The following is an 18,681-nucleotide window of genomic DNA, read 5'->3' on the forward strand; positions in this document are numbered from 1 at the left end:
TTTTATGAAAAAACGGTTTCAAACAAATACTCATTTCTTAGAGTATTGTTTTTTCTAATGTGGTATTGATGTGGCACCGTTGCTCCAGGAAACGGCAACGATGCCAAACAGCCTCAAAGCAATCCGGTGCTTGAAGAATGAGGATGTATCTGTCTCTTTGGCCGTTCAAGTTTCAAGCAATTCTTTGGAGCTGGCCACAGGGCTGAAGTCAAGAGATGAGATAGGGCTTCGAATAAGTTGGATCTGATCTGATTAATTGGAATCTGGATTTGATTCATTAAGATTTAAGAACCAGATTCGGCTATCCTCCTTGATTCAAACAAATCAAATCGAAAAATTGTAAATTGGCTTATAAGCCTAAGCCTAACGCCCTAAACCAATCAAAATTGTCAAGTTTCAAATCAGCCATTAAGATAGAAGAAATCAAATTCAAATCGTAATTTGTAAGATCATCTGGAAAGTTCATATTAAATTCGTATCTCCTTAAGGTTTTGTCAAATTGGATTGGATCTTACTCCTAAGTCCTAACCGAATTCAATTGGATCCATTTGAAACCTTAAGATGATTGCTCAGAATGAGTGTCCATTAGAATGAGTGTTATAAGGTAAGAGTTCATATTTGCGCCCCACGAGTGTATCTCACCGTGCATTGGAAATATCTCATCTCCCTTTTTATTAGAATGTGCATTGGGGCGCCAATGTCAACTCATTGGGTAAGGGGTGCTGAATGCTACCAAAACTCAAGTATAAGTAGGGGTGTCAATAGTATTTGAAAATCTGATTTCGAATTTGAGATTCGATATAATCAAATCATATTTAGATAATTCGAATATCTAATCGATCGAATTCGGATATGATCTGATTCGATTCGATAAATATCCGAATTCGATCGATTATTTAATTCTTATATATAATATATAAAATATTTAAATGTCTTAGTTAATCTATATATAATAAATAAATTATATGAATAATTTATATATAATAATTAAATTATATGAATAATTTATATATTTATATATTTTTTATAAATAAAATATTTATTAATAACCTAAAATAATTAATGAATCAAATTCGAATTGAATCGAATATTCGAATATTTAATCAGATTTGAATTCGAATATTAATTTTTAAAATTCGTCTAATATCAAATCGAATTTGGATATCGAATTTTCTAATCAATTCAAATTTGGATATTGCTTGATCTGATTCAAATTCGACCTGTTTACACCCCTAAGTATAAGTGTAGCACCATTTGAGCTAGGGTGCTCACGGTTCAATTAACCGAACCGTGGGCCATTTTTCAAATACCAGTGGTATTGGTTTTTGGAAACCGATAACTGAAGCCAATCAATTTGGTTTGGTTCAATTAACTGAACCCACCCATCTCCTAGGTGGGTAAATAACTTTCCCACTTAGGAGAAAAGTTGTTAACACTTGAATGAGGCAAAAATGCCGCTTGTAATAATGGATTTTTATGACTAAAATGGTCATTGCCTTATTTACCCGAGAAATGAAAGAACATGGGTAAATGTACTTACTCGAGTAAGTGTTTCTCGGAAAAAACTTACTCAGATAATTGCATTTACCCGGGTAAGTAACTTACTGAAAAGCGAACGGAGTCTTCAAGAATTCTCATATTTTTTTGCTTTTAAGAGATCCATGCTTCATTTTTTAACACCAAGATCACATCAACCTTTTCCATCCATATACATATGGTATGTATGGTTAAATCTTGACTCAAGAAGGGCTACCTCCACTCTAGCTAGGGTTGAAACTTAAGTAGGATGGGTTGGATTGAGGGTCACTTTAGCCGCAACCCTAAAGATACAAACCTCATGTCCACTCTATGAATTTATCAACCCTGAAGGTACAAACAAGGTCAAACATGAATTAATAATTTTCATTTTAGTTTTAACTTAACCCAACACAATTGGGCCAGAAAAACTTTGGCCATAAAAAATAGCTTGGGCTGTTTTGGTAGGCTGATGTGGATGATATCTCATAATGAGTGTGGGCAAAAAATGTATTTAAATTCAATATTTTTTTAGTTGAAAAGATAAATGAGGACATGAATTAGCTAAGGTATCATGCGCAAAGGCTCCCAAAACAGCTCAGGCTGTTTTTCAAAACAGCCAAAGTGAATTCCAACTCAGCCTGGGGCTTAGGCTATTGGGCTTAATAGCCAAGTTTGGTGTAAACTCTCAAATGGTTTATACTTTATATAATTTATCCTGATGGGCTATCTAAGGCTATACTACAATTTTATGCAATGCATTTATGAACATGATATAAATGGGTCAAAAGTAGAAAATCACCTTTATGTGACTCTTTCTTATGATAGGGATGGCAACAATGATGGTTTTGTAAATTCTAGACCCTATTCATTTTGAGAATTCAAACTCTCTTTCCACATGAAAGTGTAAAACCCTTCTCGACCCTACCCTCCTCACATTTAAGGGTAGGGGCGAGTTGACATTAAAAATAGCATCTAATTTCCTAAAAATTCTTGTCATATATAAACAATAAATAAGTAAAATAACACAAATAGACATCAAAATTTGTAATTCTACATATAAAAAACACAAACTATCAATTTTTTTTCTCATAAAATTTAAAATATTATTAAGTTTAACACCTAATATATAAATTTTATATGCTTCCCAATAATATATAATATGAAGTGGAGAAGAGTTGAATTTAGGCTAAAACCGGATAGGGTAGAAATTGTCATCACTTATTAATCGTTGATTTGTCATTAGTCTAGAGTCCAAATCGGATACACATACACAATAGTACGCGCCGCGCGTATTATTTGGGTGGGCGTGCTGAACGTGGATGCCCGATTTATGAAACCCTAACCCTAACCCTAGAGCACCTTTATAAATACCAGCTGACGGAGGTTCTGATCAAATTGCATACAGAGTTTCAGCTCGCCTCTTTCGAGATTCTGGTTTCCTACTTCCGATCTGGTTTTTCTTTAGATGCAGTTTATGTTTTTGAGTCATGCATTGTTGATTTGAAGGTTGTATTTAGGTTTTCACAGGAGAAACGGGGCGATGACGATGTTATCAGTGAAAGGTCTCGTTCGTCGTAAGGGCTGATCCGCCTTGCCGACCAACCTGATATATCACCACCCATATTCCGAGTCCCTCCCGACAAAAGATTCAATTTCTTTTGAGGTTTTAAATTTGTTCCTTCTTTGTTATTGATTTTTATTTTCTTGCTTATTCGTTTTTTTTTTATCACAGTTTTCGTTAAAATTGGCCGATGATTAAAATCCATCAAAGACAAGCATATGTCTGAAATAATCGGTGTTGACAACTAATCTTCTCTATGAGGCCTCAGTTTTCTTCATTTATTGTTATTGAATCGATATTATTTCTAAGAGTCGATGATGAGAAGTGGTATTTCTGAAATTATTTAGTGATTACAAAACTCAGTACTACTACTGCCTTCCTTCTGAGGCTCTTTTCTTCTCATTATTTCATAACTTTTATTTTTTTTTTCGTTTTCTTTTGTTTCGTTTCAATGGAGAGTCGCGTGATGATGAGATAGTGCATAGTTCAGATGATAAACCCCTGATTATGTTATTAGCAAGTCTTTCGCTCCTATCTGATGACTCTCTCTCTCTCTCTTTCCACCCTTTCTGAGTCGTGTTTTTTAGATGGTTTTGTTTTTCCGCATGTCTCGAGGCTTTTGTGTTTTAAGTCTTTCTTAATCTATCTCTAACCTTTTTTTTTTCCTAAGCCTAGCTCTAAGGTGTAAATTAGAGCTTGGGGAACAGATTAATTCACTGAAAAAGGAATGCATCTAATTGTGTATACAGAACCCAAGTTTTAACCTCGAAAGTACATTTAGGAAAATAACACCATTGCTGCGCAATTGAATTGCACATAGATAAGATAGTATCAAAGAGATAACGAGGTATTGATTATTGAACAGCAAGAAGCATAAAGCGAATCTGTTAATTCAGCAATAACATCACCTAAGAGAGCTTGGATTTGAGTGCTCTACTCAACTAAAACCCAGCTATTTGAGATCGCTCAGAGCTTATCAAGGTTTAATTGCTTCCCTTTTTAACACTTCTCAAACCTTCAAATACTAAAATACCGAAGAGAACAGGGTGAATTGGGCGCATCACTTAAACCTGCAAATGCCTCGATTCATCGTTGTTCTTATTTGAGTCGGGACTTTTCTCCTATTTGCAGTTAAACAAGTCCCTAAAAACAATGAATGCCAATTCGGCAAATTCAGCCATAAATGTCGTAGATATCCCAGAAAACTTGTTCCCAGTCTGCCAGTTATAAGAGGCTAGATATACAAATTGGTGCGACCTGGTCTATCATCAAAACTCCTGGGTCACGATACAACAAATGGAGATGAAAGCTATGCACATTAGATGATATCTTGATCATTTGCTTAATTTTCTGACAACGGTAAAACCTGCTAACTAAGCTATTTTTTAACCTTCTGTCTTAATTGCCCAACAAAAGCCTATAGAAGTTCCTTCGCCATTCTGATATCCAATCTTTGAGTGAATATACGACACCATGGGGGCTTTACAATTTGGTTGGTTTTTTTATTGAAAACAAAATCAATTGCCATGTTACTGAAAATATTTCAATTTTACTGATGTGATAATTGTTTTTGTTTTCATAAATAAAAGTCGAGTCCAACATCCCCTTAGTCTTCCATACAAAGGCTTTGACAATTTTAATTTTTATCTTCCTTGACATCAATTCCTACCATTTTTTTTAATCCATGGCTCTCTAGAAAACCCTGTCCTAAGCCCATCACCACAACCGACATTGATATCATAAAAGTGATGATGAATCAATTGTTATTCATCAAAATTCACATGAGGATGTTGATTGGTAAAAGTTCTTAAGGCATCATACTTTTTTCGGATCATATACAGTCTCATTTTATAAGCAATATAATTTTTTAACAAGTATAGAAATATGTAATTTTAGTAGTCTAACTTTATATCTCACACAAGTTTAACTTCATTAACTTATGGGTAAAGTACCCTAAATTTAGGAAATTGATTAATTTTACCCCTATTGGTTAAATTAAGTTTTTTGATAATTGACTAAATCCTCTTCTAATATTAGCTTCACATGTATAGATTTTTTTTTTTTTAAACCCAATATTATCTTTTTTGGTGGAAGATTTTTCCTCTTGTTCACGTGTTCAGAGGTATTTGCAAGTAAGGGATTATGAAGGTAGATTCAATTGTGTCTACAAGGTAAGGGATTATGAACATAATATAAAAAGCAAGAACGCAGATGTAATTTAATCAGAACAAAGCTAACCTTTCAATTTTCACTGCAATATTCTCTGTAAAAACTTAAACATACAGTAGCAACGAGCGGATAGGGTGGATGAAAACGCTTATTAGACAGGCCCCTATAAATATTCATGGCAGAGATTTAAATGCCAAGCTGTGACCTATACTCCTCAACCTCCTTATCCAACTACCCTTTTATCTCTGTTCTCACTTACTGATTTGATTCAGACCCCTATAAATATCTAGCTTTTTTTTATTAGAGCTTATATATATTAACAATAACTTAGCTAAGTTATTTTTTAATTTTTTTTATGAGAAGGTTGAGATTTGGTTATACGTGTGTTAACTACTAGAAGAGTGATTCGGATTTCTGAGACGTGGTACCCATATGAAGGATTGATATTGGGACTCAAAATTGAAGAAGAAACAAACAAGGAGCTGAGCTGTAGCTATTCAAGTTTTAGGGGGAAGAGAGCTAGCATGGAGGACTTCTATGATGTTCAAATGTCAAAAGTTGGTGGAAAAACAACGTCTGTTTGGGATATTTGATGGTCGTGGTGGTTCTTGGGCTGTTGAGTTTTTGAAGGAACACCTTTTTGAGAATCTAATGAGGCATCCACAATTCAATACTTCTACCAAGTTTGCTATAAGTTAAACATATCAATAGACTGATATGGACTTCTTAAAAGCTGAAAGCAATACTTGCAGGGATGATGGTTCTACAATCTCTGCAACAGTTTTTGTTGGAAACCATTTATATGTTGCAAATGTTGGAGATTTACGAACAGTGGTATCAAAAGTAGGAAAAGCTACAACTCTATTTGAAGATCATAAACCAAATTGTTTTGATGAGTAGAAGAGAATTGAATGTGTTATGTGGGTAAGAACATGGAGAGTTGGAGTGTTGGCAACATCTCGAGCTCTTGATGACTGCTTATTGAAGCATTTTGTAGTGGCATAATCTGAGATTCAGGAACAGGAGATGAATAATAAGTTTGAACAAATAAGGAGCTATTGGTGTAAAATCAAATGGTCGAAATCGCTTAATCAAAATAACTTTTATTTAATGGTAGTGGTTGGCCATATTTTATTGTTTAATTAATGGCGGTGTTTCATCTAAGCCTCCACCTTCCCGATATCAAACTCAAGGAGTATTGCATTAGTTTTCCTGTATAAGCAAAAGAAAAGAAAAAATTCAAAATTTCAATATCGTCTCCACATGGTATTTATCCGTTTGCAAGGAGTTGCTGTTTTTGTTATTCAAATGTTTCATTTTTAAAATTTAAAGAAAGATGATGGTAAAGTAGTCTTTTCCATCTCTCCTAGGAAAAGACGGTCAATTGCTAAAAAACTTAGTGGTAGTTTAATACAATTCTTGAACATTAGAAGTGAATAAGTCACTTTCCTAAAACTTAGGGGTACTTTAAAAAATTTGCCCTTAACTTATATGGATTAGATGCCCAGCTTAGCTTGGATTGAACTGGGTCTAGTGGTATCTTATCAAGCTTGGGCAGCTCAAAATTCTCTTACAACTTTATGAAAATCCAACTGTCGCTTGGCTTGGCCAATGATCATCCATACCCAATGTTCAGAGAACTCGATTGGACCCTCGGCTGGATCGAAAAAAAATTGAACCAGTCCACCAACCCATTTGGTCACACCAAAAAATCGGAGATGATAAAAAATGGCTTATAACTTTGCACTTGATTGTTCCAGTTTCAACCAGAAAATTGGTGAATTAGTCTTAGTTTCATAAGATGGATCGATGTTTTATCATTTTCATTTGACTTTGTATGCAAATTTCTGAAGGCTATAACTTTGCACTTAGTTGCTCGGTTGGCGTGGCAATTTTACACGATATACATGTTCTAAGGTGCCCCCTCTACTTTTCTTTTCCAAAAATGCCTTTTTTGGCCTAAAATCTTATTTTTTTGAATAAAAATTTAAAACCAAGATTTAAAATTTTAACAGGATATACCCCATATCAAACATATCTTATTGTATTGGTGAGTCACCTAGGCAAATACATTGTGTTTGGCCTTTTGACTCATTTTAGGGGGTAGGTAGGCCTAAGACCTACCCTTCTACTCTATTTTTTAAAATAAAACTGAAAAAGAAGGATAAGCATTAGGTACAAAGTACGTGAAAACATCTATTTTGGCGTTTCGGGGTTCATTACTTTGAATCTTGATTAAAATTAGAACAAAGAAAATATCTTGTACCAAAATGTAGTATATTTTTTATATATGTATACAATTATTATGTATATATTATATAATTATACATATTACAATATTAATAATTATGTATACATGCATGATGACATAATATGATCAAGGTTTTTAAAATAGAACGGGAGAATGAATCGGTTAGGGGTCCGATTCCTGGGCCGAATGGTCCGATCGTTTGAATTGAACGGATAGCTTGTTCTGGCAAAAAAAAAAAAAAACGGCCAAAACTATTGGACAGTTCTAACAGTTTAACCACCTAGATCAGCGGTTTGCTGACCAAATCAACGGTTTTGGGGTAAAGCGGATTACGGAACTGATCACCTGACTGATTCTCAATTTTTCTGGTCTAACTGTCTGGTTCGGTCCAGTTTTGAAAACCATGAATATGATAATGCCACGATTTGACCAGGTCCACCAAGCCTGTTTTAGGGTGTATATCTTTGAACCTTGATTAAAATTAGAAGAAAAAAAATATATGTTATTGCAAAATGTAGTTACAGATTTTGTATATATATAATTAATATTGTTATATGTATTATATAATTATACATATTACAATATATACAAATTATATATACATGCACAATGACATAATATGATAATGCCACAGATTGGCCGGGTCGACCAGGCCAATTGAATTGATGAACCATGACCTAGAGGAGAGGAAAAAATGGTTCTACCTCTTTGTCTGGTTTTCTGGAAAATAATTTCACCTACAATAATATAGCAAAATTTTTGGAAAAATCTCACAATTTAAAAATTACAACACCTTCTCTTATGGTGCCTTACTTTATCCCTCCTTGTATTGGCACCAATTCTATAATAAAAATAAGGGAAAATTTCCTATAGGTACCTTGTACTTTAGACTGAGTGCCAATTTAGTACCCGAACTTTAAAACGCAACAATCTAGTATGCGAACTTTCGAAATGTGACAATCTAATACCTGTTGTTAATCAACCATTAAGTGTCAGGGGAAAATACACAAATACCCTTCAAATGTCATTTGATTTTCTTTATCAACCATTTGTTGGTAGATGACCCATGTGTTCCATTACTGGTTGATAAAGCAACAAGTGTGTAAGAAGTGCCCTTCAAGCAACCCCCGGTTTTCCTTTTTCTTTCTTTGCTATTCATCATCGTTTCAGACAAGAAATAGAGGAGTTGTAGTGGTGAAATTCCTTTGTTACTCTCATTCGGCTAACCCCTTTTGGCACAAACCCAATCGATACCCAACCCCATTCTACTCCCCATTGATCCCCCTTAATATTCCACTGTTTTCAAGCTCCTCTCATCCCATCGGCTCCATCCTTTGTAGCTTCAGTATTTGGTCAGGAAAGATCGATGCAGCGACCATACAGATCTCACCGGTTGAAGAAACTCAATCCTGCATCTCATCTTGCTCCCATGAGCCTATAATCTCCTGTAAGGTTATATCTGCTCGGAGGCGAATGACCCAAAGCAAAAACTGGTCGAACCTCCTCTGTTTTTTTTTTCTGTATACATCATCCATGGAGTAGATTTGGTCGCAACAGTTGTTGCTGGAGCTCCCTTTCATAACCAGCTAGCGTAGCTCACACTTAACGTTTCTACCCCTGTTCGAAGACAAATAGAACGCACCAGAAATCCAGTCGGAGCTTTCTCCTTTGATTCTTTCATTTTCTTTCTCCTATTTTTCACTACTATTGGAGCTTGAAGGAGGGAGAGAGAGTCGATAGAGTTGGCGAGGGGATTTCCCCATACCAGCTCCTGTAAGCTCTCGACATTGACTCAGCTCTGTAATAGCCTGTTTCTCATGGTGTGGGTCATTGGTTTAGAGGCCAGATGCCATCCAAGCTGGTTCCACTCAATGTGTATTTCCTCCATGCATAGAGTCCCTTGACCACAAGCATATGTTATCACAACACTCCGAAGCGTCAGATGGTCGGCGATTATCTGTAAGATGGCCGTTTGCAACACATCCATCCATCTTAGGTGCTTGCAACACATCCATCTTGCAGATGGTGAAGGAGCTGATCGTCTGCTTCAAGACTCTAGTCGGAGAGCATAGCAGTTGAAGCTTGAAAGTTTGAAATGAACGAAACTCAGAAATAAAGGCCTTAAGTCACGAACGAAATGGCTGAACGTCTTGGTCTGGAATGTTGAGAGCTAATTAGGTTCCGTTTCAAGAAGATGATGAACAATGTGTTTTTATTTTTAAGGGTAATTTTGACATTTTCAAAAGTCTTAAATCTCACACGAGGTCACATGATATACATAATTGAAGATAGGTACTAGATTGTTGCATTTTGAAAGTTTGCGTTTTAAAATTCAGATACTAAATTGACACTCATTCTGAAGCACAAGGTATCTATCGGAAATTTTCCCTAAAAATAAGGATCTGTGATGTAAAGATAAATGAAGATTTTTTCTTCTATAATTTCATACTTTAGTTCCATTTTTTAGGCATCATATTTAATTCAAATTTTAATTTGTTTTGGAATGTTGACTAATTAAACAAATTGTTTTATTTAACTTCTTTTTTTTGTGTTTTCTTGAACATGGAAAGCATGTCGCGAGAAAAAAAAATCCAATTAGAAAGAGGTAATGGTACAAACTTTTTTCTTTTCTACCGCTTACGTACATCTTGATCCACTCATCTAGAATATTGAGTAGTAGGGCGCCTGTACCACTACAATTGAGATCGACACATTATTCCATGTTTTTGTGGCACTGTGACGTAATGGGGTACAATATAGTCTCGTTTGGTTAGCATTAGCATTGCTCATTTACTCTTCCCAATCCCGATTGACCCGCGGAATTCAGGGAAAACCGGAATAGGCACAGTCGACAAAACAGTAGTTCTATTTCTAATTTTCTATACTTCTATCCAAAGATTTTTCGAATACTCGCCGAGAAAGATTTCTACTGCATTTAACAAAACGGACAATTCTCAGTATAAACTTGATTCCGTTGAGTTCATTTCATTGTGTATTTCGGCTCTTGCTTCGGTTTCTGCTTGATCCGCTCAGTAGTGAGTAGACCACTTTTCCGTTCTGTTCTTTTTCTTTTATTTTCATGTTTTTTTTTTTTTATCATTTTCACACAATAACAGAACCCACTTCTTTTCTTTGAACCAAATCTTATTCAATATTTAAGTCTGGAATAAGAAGTTCAGTATCCTTTCAGCCCATTAATCCTTTTAATCCAAAACCACAACTCTTTCGCACAGTAAACTCATATCGCTCAGTTGAACAGATCTTCTTCCAGACCCAGAGTCCCCATTACCATTTCGGGTGCTCGTTACAATGTCTAAAGCAAAACCCCCTTCCAGATTCATATACTTCACCGTCACACTTTTGCTTTTGTTCTGTTGCTTCGTCTCTGCCATGTCTTCTGAGCCCGATGTGGATGATGAAGATGATCTGAAGGCTTACGAGGAACTACTAGCATTGGATGAAGAAGAAGAGCAACAAGGGCCTCAAGTCAAATCGGCTGAGGCTGAGGCTGAGGTTCTGAGCAAGGCCCAGAGAATTGTTATTGAGCTCAACACTGACAACACTAAACGGGTTATAAATGATAACGAGTTCGTTCTGGTTCTGGGTTATGCTCCATGGTGTGTTAGAAGTGCGGATCTGATGCCCCGATTTGCAGAGGCGGCAACTGCTCTTAAGGAGATGGGCAGTCCTCTATTGCTGGCGAAGCTTGATGCGGAACGCTACCCTAAAGCGGCATCATCTCTTGGGATCAAAGGCTTTCCTACCCTGCTTCTCTTTGTCAACGGGACCTCTCAAGCGTATACTGGTGGATTTTCGGCGTAAGATCCCTTCTTTGTCAAATTATACTCATTTTCTAATTGCAGGTGCAGGTTGAAACCGGATTTTATTTGTTGTATGCTCTGATTTTTGACCAGGGAGGACATAATGATCTGGTCAAGGAAAAAAACAGGGTCGCCTACCATTAGACTAGCTTCGGTGGCCGAGGCAGAGGAATTCCTTAAGAAGAATGACATGTTTGTAATTGGTCTTTTTGAGAGATTTGAGGTAATGTGAACTTTGGTTGCTTGTAGAAGTAGGTTCTGTACATAAAAGATTAATTTGACTTTCATACTCATTATCCGTGTTAAAGTTGCGTTTATATAAAGGATTTTGTTTCTGAGAATTACTACTTGTAGTACTCTGACTGTGATATGATAACTTGTTTCTGTTTTTTCTTTGACTTGGTTATGTTTAATTTTGCTGTGGACAATGTGCATTACTCATTGGAGGGACAAGTACTAGCCCATTTTATTCTAGACTTTCACTTCTCCTTCCATGTCTGTCTTCATTAGATTATTGCTGGTAAAATGTCCTTAAAGTGCAAGCAAGTTGACGGGGGCTCGGAGACTGTGGAAGTCTAGAAACAGGGATATAGAACAAGACTCGTTTTGTTAAGCTATCAGAACTGATTTGAAGAATTTCTAGTCAAGTCAATTTACCACCAGAACAGCAAATGAACATTTCTTTTGCATCTTTTTACCAAATTCGACAAAAATATATGTAGTATTGCATGGATGTGAACATGGGATTGGGATCTGATAAAAGTCAGGGAGTCTGACTCTCTACTTATGAGGGAAGATGCTGTTAAGAAGTGGACTATATTGTAATCTTGTACTCTTATAAAAAACATAGATGTATGTAAAGGTTTATCTTTGCTATGCTACCTAGGACTGTTGATAACAAAATACGGAAATCAAAATGCATAGTAGATGTTCATTACAGGCCAAACATGCATTAATCTAAGGAATTGCTAATGGCAGGGTCTCCACAGTTATTAGGGGCTTTTGCTTGTTATTGACAATAATCCTTTTCTTTTTCCTTTTGTTGTCTTGGCCCTTTTTAAGTTTAAAATTTCCCCTCTTTTTGTTGGCCTTCTGGTGTTGTATCCTGCTTTTTTATGGCACATTCTTTGCTTTAACCATACTCATCCTTTTCTCTTCCTCTTCTTCCATCCCTCTCATAACTTCTTGTTATATATAAAATTTAAATAGATAAAACTTGTTTTGTCATGAGAACATGTAACGCAAATGTGTTTCTAAACCACAATATTTTTCTAGAAGTGGAGTCTCTTTTATCACAGTAGGCTTTTCAAAACCTTAAGGGTCAAAGAGATGAATTTGAACGAACAAACATACATCAAATCCACTTAAACAATATATAAAAACAATATCTGGAAAACAAAATATTTATTAATAGTACACCAGTATTGTGTGCCAGATTTTGCATTTATTCAGAAAGCTTAGTTTTTTTTAATCTCTCCGCAAAATAGAGCAAAACAGGATTCATGTAGCCCACCCCATATAGTTGGGATAAGGCATAGAACTAGTGATCTCTTTGCAAAATAGAACTAACTTTTTTTAATCCACCTGATCCTTTAAAGTGGGAAGGGATAGATGTCAAGAATATTTTTAGTTGTCTCCACTCTCCAACCTGAGCATTGCCATCTGACTTTAGAGAAAAGAACAACTACCATAAGGTTTTGGAGGCTGGAAGTTACCCCTTCATGGTATTACAAGTTCCTCCCTGCACCATGATAAGTTTTATGCATATATGCTGTCACCCCACTTAACGAGAATACCTTGCCCTTTGTGTTCAAACTTCCTAAACTGATAAATATTAAATTGTTCCTAGGTAATTTATAGGTTCAGGACCATAGTTTTTGGCTTAAATCATCTGTCCTGAAGACTTTCTTTTTACTCATCTATCTACATAGTATGTGGGGTCAATGCTTGGTGTAATTTTAAAATCTAGGGCTATCAAGAATGAGAATGTGGGTTTGAGTCTGAGCAATTAGTTTGTTGAAAAAAAGACAAAGCCTATGCCTGTATCCAGTCCACCCCTCTCAAGACCTTAGATATCTCGGACCAACATTAGGTAATCACTTTTTATATCTGCGTAGTATGAATATACATGCATACATATAATGCATATATAATATCTCTAACACCTCTTTTTATTTTTGAGCATATTTCATCCCTTAACACCATTTCAAATCCCTTTAGGGGCATCATGCTGTTATAGTCTAACCTGTATTTTCAGTTGAGAGATAAGTTAGGTAAACTAACACTTAGAAGGGGTTGAATATTTCCAGGGACCTTATTATGAAGAATTCGTGAAAGCAGCAACTGCTGACAATGAAATCCAGTTTGTTGAAGCTAGCACTACTGAGGTCGCTAAAGTTCTCTTTCCAGACATTAAGCCTAAAAATCATTTCCTTGGTCTGGTCAAAAGTGAGCCTGAGAAATATTCTTCATTTGGTAAGTTGGTGATTTATAGCAATGGGTTCAGCTATTATCCTACTTTTTCCAGATGAGGCAGGTTAAATCATCGGATAACATTATCAACAAAAAAACCAATTGGTAATATTGTTCGTCTTGTTTCCCAGATGTTGTAGCTAAGTTGGTGATTTACAGGAATTTGCTTAAGTGTTCCTCTGGAATCGTATATTGTGTTAAACTTGTTGTCTGACTTATCATCTTTTATTCATCTCATTATCAGATTGTGTGAATATCTTCTTAGACTTATCTTTATAACTGCATAAGAATACTTGCTTGATTTGCATATATATTATTCTAATTCCTGATAATACTTTAAGATTACTACTGATTAATCATGTTTTGTTTTGACTTTTGTGCAGAGGACAGTTTTGAAAAGGACAAAATATTGCAGTTTTTGGAATATAACAAATTTCCATTAGTTACTATACTGACTGAACATAATTCCATGAAAGTATACTCCAGCCCTATCAAATTCCAGGTTGCCATTACTCTTCTCAAATTTGTACAAATTCTACTTGATTGATTGTTTTAATAAAAGTTAAATTACTCTTCCAAGAAAATTACTCTTCTGAAATCTTGCTTTTGGTTTAACACTAATTTTTGGGGAAGGGGTGTTTTCTGATAGTGTAGGAAGGTTCAGCTAAAAAGCTGCTACTTTTTGGGATTCCTAAGCCAAACTGTGAAATCTGTAAAGTAGTGCAAATTGCAATTCCTTTTTCTACTCTGCATTTCCATTTCTACTGCAGTTCAAACACAAACATAAAGGAAAACTTACCCGAGCTGTCACAACTGGTGGTAATCCAGGCTGGTTGGTTGTTATCTAACAACCCAAAAATGATGAAAAGGAAAATTTTTGCGATAAAATAAATCAAGGCAAACCTGACCCTGGATCTTTGGAGAACCATAAAACTAGTATCCAATATATTTATCCCCATTGGCACCACTTACATGATTCTTCTCATGAGGCATGTTGCAGGTCTTTTATCCCTTGCAGCGGAAAACTCATTTTTTACTTAATCTCAAATTATGGATACTGATTTTGAAATATTTGTACGAGAGAATTCTTTTAATGTGGTCTTTGGATATTTTCTAGGTATTCATCTTTGCTGAGGCTAATTACTTGAAAAACGTTATCCTACCTCTTCAAGATGTTGCAAGAAAGTTTAAATCAAAGGTACTAGTCCTTGGAAAATATTTCATTTGTTTCTCACATTGTGGTAGCCTTTGTTGAAGTTCTAATGTTGTCTTCTGACTGCAGATTTTGTTTGTATATGTTGACATTGCAGAGGATAACCTAGCAAAACCGTTCTTGACATTGTTTGGGCTTGAAGAATCAGACGATACTGTTGTAAGTCTTCATACGAGTGTCTTTATTCTTTTAAATGCAAATTTTAATTGCCAATAACTACCATTGAAGCAGCAGCTAACTGATACAAGCTGTTTCTTATGTCTGTCTGAATAGGTGACTGCTTTTGACAACAGAATTAATTCAAAGTACTTGTTGGAGTCAGATTTGACACCAAAAAGTCTAGAGGTAAAATTATTGCTCCATTTATGAATATATGATCCAAGAAATGTTGAGTAAGGTACTTAAAATGGGTTTTGCGATGTTTGTTGCAGGAATTCTGCTCAGGGCTTCTAAATGGTACTCTGTCACCTTACTTCAAATCAGAACCTATACCAAATAATGTATGTAACTAGTTTATTGCTTTTCTTTATTTTTGGTTGTACCACTGTACTAGTGCCTCTATTCTGTCTTACAGTCCTAGAATCTAGGCTCAGATATCATGTGTTCTCAATTTGCCAATCTAAGAGTGCAGTTGCCTTTATGCATATAGAAATTACAACTCACTTGTGAGGCTTGTTGGGCTAATCAGCCTAGGGTTGGACATGCTCTAGAATACATTTCTTTCTTTTTTTTTTTTTGTTAAATTTGTTTTGGTTGAGAAATATCAATTCAATTGATTAATATCTGATCTAATTTTAGGAACACATTTCTCTTTTAAATTTTGTTTTGGTGGAGAAGTATCAATTCAATTGATTAATTATCTAACCTATTTTTCCATTGCTTTACTCATGCAAAATGTGGAAACTGAAAAGTTCCTTCTTGATTATTTTTGTCTTCTGTTTGATGAAATATTATTGGAGTGCCTGTTTAAACAACAAACCAATAAAAAACAAAGTCCGGTTTAAGTCCCTTATTTTAACCATATAAAATAAACTACAGAACCTTCTTTTATCATCATCATTAAGCTCTTCTTCCTCTTCATTATCTGATTTTCTTCTTAAGATTCTCATAGGTGTTGTCTGAGTTGGTCGCTCTCCATGTGACCAGATTAGATATAATGATCTGACTTCTGACACAATGTCAATTTTAAATATTTTCCTAATGTGAGTGATGAAACAGTTTGGTGCTTGTGCAATTGCAGAAGGGTGCAATTGTTCAGACCATTGTAGGGAGGACGTTTGATGACTTGGTTTTGAGCAGTCCTCGAGATGTTCTTCTAGAGGTTAGTTTGTTACACTGGGAGCATTTTATCAACTTCTCTTTCTATAGATTTTTCTATTTGACTGTTTAAAATATGTTTGAATTATTTTTGTCACATGGAAGGTTCATACACCGTGGTGCCTCAACTGTGAGACTACAAACAAGCAGATTGAAAAGCTGGCTAAGCATTTCAAGAAATTGGATAATCTAATTTTTGCAAAAATAGATGCTTCTTCAAATGAACATCCAAAGTTACAGGTATGTGTTCCAGAGCAAGTATAGAAACATAGCTTAAGATATTAGAGAAGGGAGAAGAAGTTGAAATTTCAGCACGATTATAATAAGAAAATATTATTTATATTCTTATAATATTACTCTTCAGACACTCTTCATGTTAACATAGTAAGGTTTTAGTCTCAAAAAACTGAACAAGAAGTCTTTTTTGCAACAGCAGCATGTTCTTTTATGATCAACTTCTAGTGCCAGGTTTTAAAGTTTGAAACTAAATTGTAGAATCAGGATTGGCACCATGAAGTGATTTGTTAATGGAAAGCCACATGTTTTTGCAAGGAATGAAGACATGTACACAAAAACAAACAGGGCATGTGCTCATATGTTTTGTATGTTACTAGACTTGGGGGAATAATCCTGGTCTTATATAATTCCTATTTAATGAAATATGTTGTTATTGATAAAAAAAATCCTGGTCTTATATAGTATAAATTAAATAATCAATACATTTAATATAGAAGACCAAGCATTGTCCCATTTCAATTTCACAAACCTATTTATCTGGTTATTTTGAATAATCTTTTGATATTCCTGTCTATTTGCCAATCTATTTATCGGGTTGTTTTCAGTAGTGTCTTAAGATTCTTGTGCACTATTAGTTGTCTTGGGTTTTAGAAAATGGTTACTATTTTTATGGAATCTATATAAAATCAGTTTGATCCACTGAGTTCTGTGTACCTGTTTTGAACCTTCTTTTGATCCACTAACTGAAGCCTGTACTTGTTTTGGACCTTTTTCTTGGATAAAGCTAGTAATGGGCATGGCTACTATGTTTTCCTGGTCCTAATAATTTATTAGGATGGGATCAAGTTAAAAGTGTTCTAAAGGGTAAAGGAAAGCAGTCACTTTTTGTAGGCTATGTGGGAACTTGGTAGGGGAAACGACTTCTTGACATTGTTTTTAACACAAAGCTGAGGGTCATGTGATACCCATAATGAACATGCTTATGATTGTTTCCTGCTTTTTGTTGGTTTTGCAGATAAATGACTACCCAACTCTATTGTTTTACCCATCTGGTAACAAGTCAAATCCGGTAATTATGTAACACACTTTATAATTTCATTTCTTTGTAACCCTTGCCTAGAATTGTCTAAAATGCATTAATTCGGCAGATCAAACTTTCCACCAAGTCAAGCTTGAAGGACTTGGCTGCATTCATCAACAAAAATGTAAAAGGAGTCGAGGACAAGGTAAAACCACCGGAGGAGAAAGCGACCAAAGACGAACTATAGAAGAATACAATTTGAAAGCATACCGCCCCCAAAAGATCTTGAAATCTAGCTAGATGTTTAGAAAGATAAATTAAGTTGATGGGAGCCTGGGAAAATGTTTGAGATGTTGATGTTATATGGCTAATTCACCATTTTATTGTTCCATCTTATCGGAGGCGTTGTATAAACTAGCAAGCAATATTGTGTTCAATAAGAGCAATATTTGGTATATAGAATCAGTTTATTGATATGGCTTTGCAGTTGATTTGCATTTGTTCCAATATGACGGAGACCTCTTAGAAATTTGCAGCTGCATCACAAATTTGAATGTCTTAGGGTGGGAGATAATGCGTTTCCCTTTCTGGGCCATCATATATGTACAATCTTAGTTGATTCTTGGTCAGGATCTTATACCGTAACCTTCTATTCTTTAGTCGTTTAGTGTGATTCATCAATTGGAGGCGTGGAGCCACACCGCATTGCATGACGCAGAGGTTTTACTGTGTCACCATTTATTAATCTCTGTATTTTTTGCATTTGCTTTATGACGTTTTACTGTGCCATCAATTGGGTAGGGTGGACCGTATTTTGCCCAGGGTTCTGCTACAATCTCTAAAGGCAGTCCTTCAGTAAAGTTCTTCAACACAAGGTTCAGGTTGAATCACGTCAAATGATCACTTGACGCAGAGAACATCTTTGATAGGGGTGGACATGAATTTAGATTTTTACGAGTTATTAGAGCTTAACTTGTGAAAAATTTGATTTGGCTCAATCAAAATTGAGCTTTATGCTGAGCTTGAGCCCAATATAAAGACTCATTTGCTAATTGAGCTGAATTTGAGCTCAATGAAACTCAGCTCACAAGTCTCGCGAGC

At 35.3% G+C, this 18,681-nt stretch overlaps 1 protein-coding gene, 2 non-coding genes and 1 pseudogene across 3 annotated transcripts; all 4 read left to right on the plus strand.

Annotated features, from left to right (window-relative positions):
• The first annotated feature begins 100 nt into the window (after positions 1-100).
• Positions 101-6,525, plus strand: LOC148789611 (putative protein phosphatase 2C 52 pseudogene; annotated as a pseudogene).
• Positions 3,054-3,151, plus strand: LOC148789612 (small nucleolar RNA Z43). The gene has a single exon (XR_016079970.1). It is a non-coding gene; the product is annotated as a small nucleolar RNA Z43 (small nucleolar RNA).
• Positions 3,534-3,626, plus strand: LOC148789613 (small nucleolar RNA snR60/Z15/Z230/Z193/J17). The gene has a single exon (XR_016079971.1). It is a non-coding gene; the product is annotated as a small nucleolar RNA snR60/Z15/Z230/Z193/J17 (small nucleolar RNA).
• A 3,758-nt stretch (positions 6,526-10,283) lies between the features above and the next one.
• LOC104592184 (protein disulfide isomerase-like 1-6) lies at positions 10,284-18,054 on the plus strand. The gene is made up of 13 exons (XM_088893348.1): positions 10,284-10,534; positions 10,759-11,317; positions 11,414-11,543; positions 13,630-13,795; positions 14,176-14,294; positions 14,910-14,990; positions 15,075-15,164; positions 15,279-15,350; positions 15,437-15,505; positions 16,246-16,326; positions 16,428-16,562; positions 17,575-17,628; positions 17,708-18,054. Exons 2-13 carry the CDS (start codon positions 10,809-10,811, stop codon positions 17,825-17,827), a joined length of 1,626 nt encoding a protein of 541 aa, XP_088749474.1. The 5' UTR covers positions 10,284-10,534; positions 10,759-10,808; the 3' UTR covers positions 17,828-18,054.
• Positions 18,055-18,681: the final 627 nt, after the last annotated feature.

This window comes from Nelumbo nucifera, chromosome 8 (genome assembly GCF_055504915.1).
Source record: "Nelumbo nucifera cultivar China Antique chromosome 8, China Antique-T2T, whole genome shotgun sequence".
Lineage (NCBI taxonomy): Eukaryota > Viridiplantae > Streptophyta > Magnoliopsida > Proteales > Nelumbonaceae > Nelumbo > Nelumbo nucifera.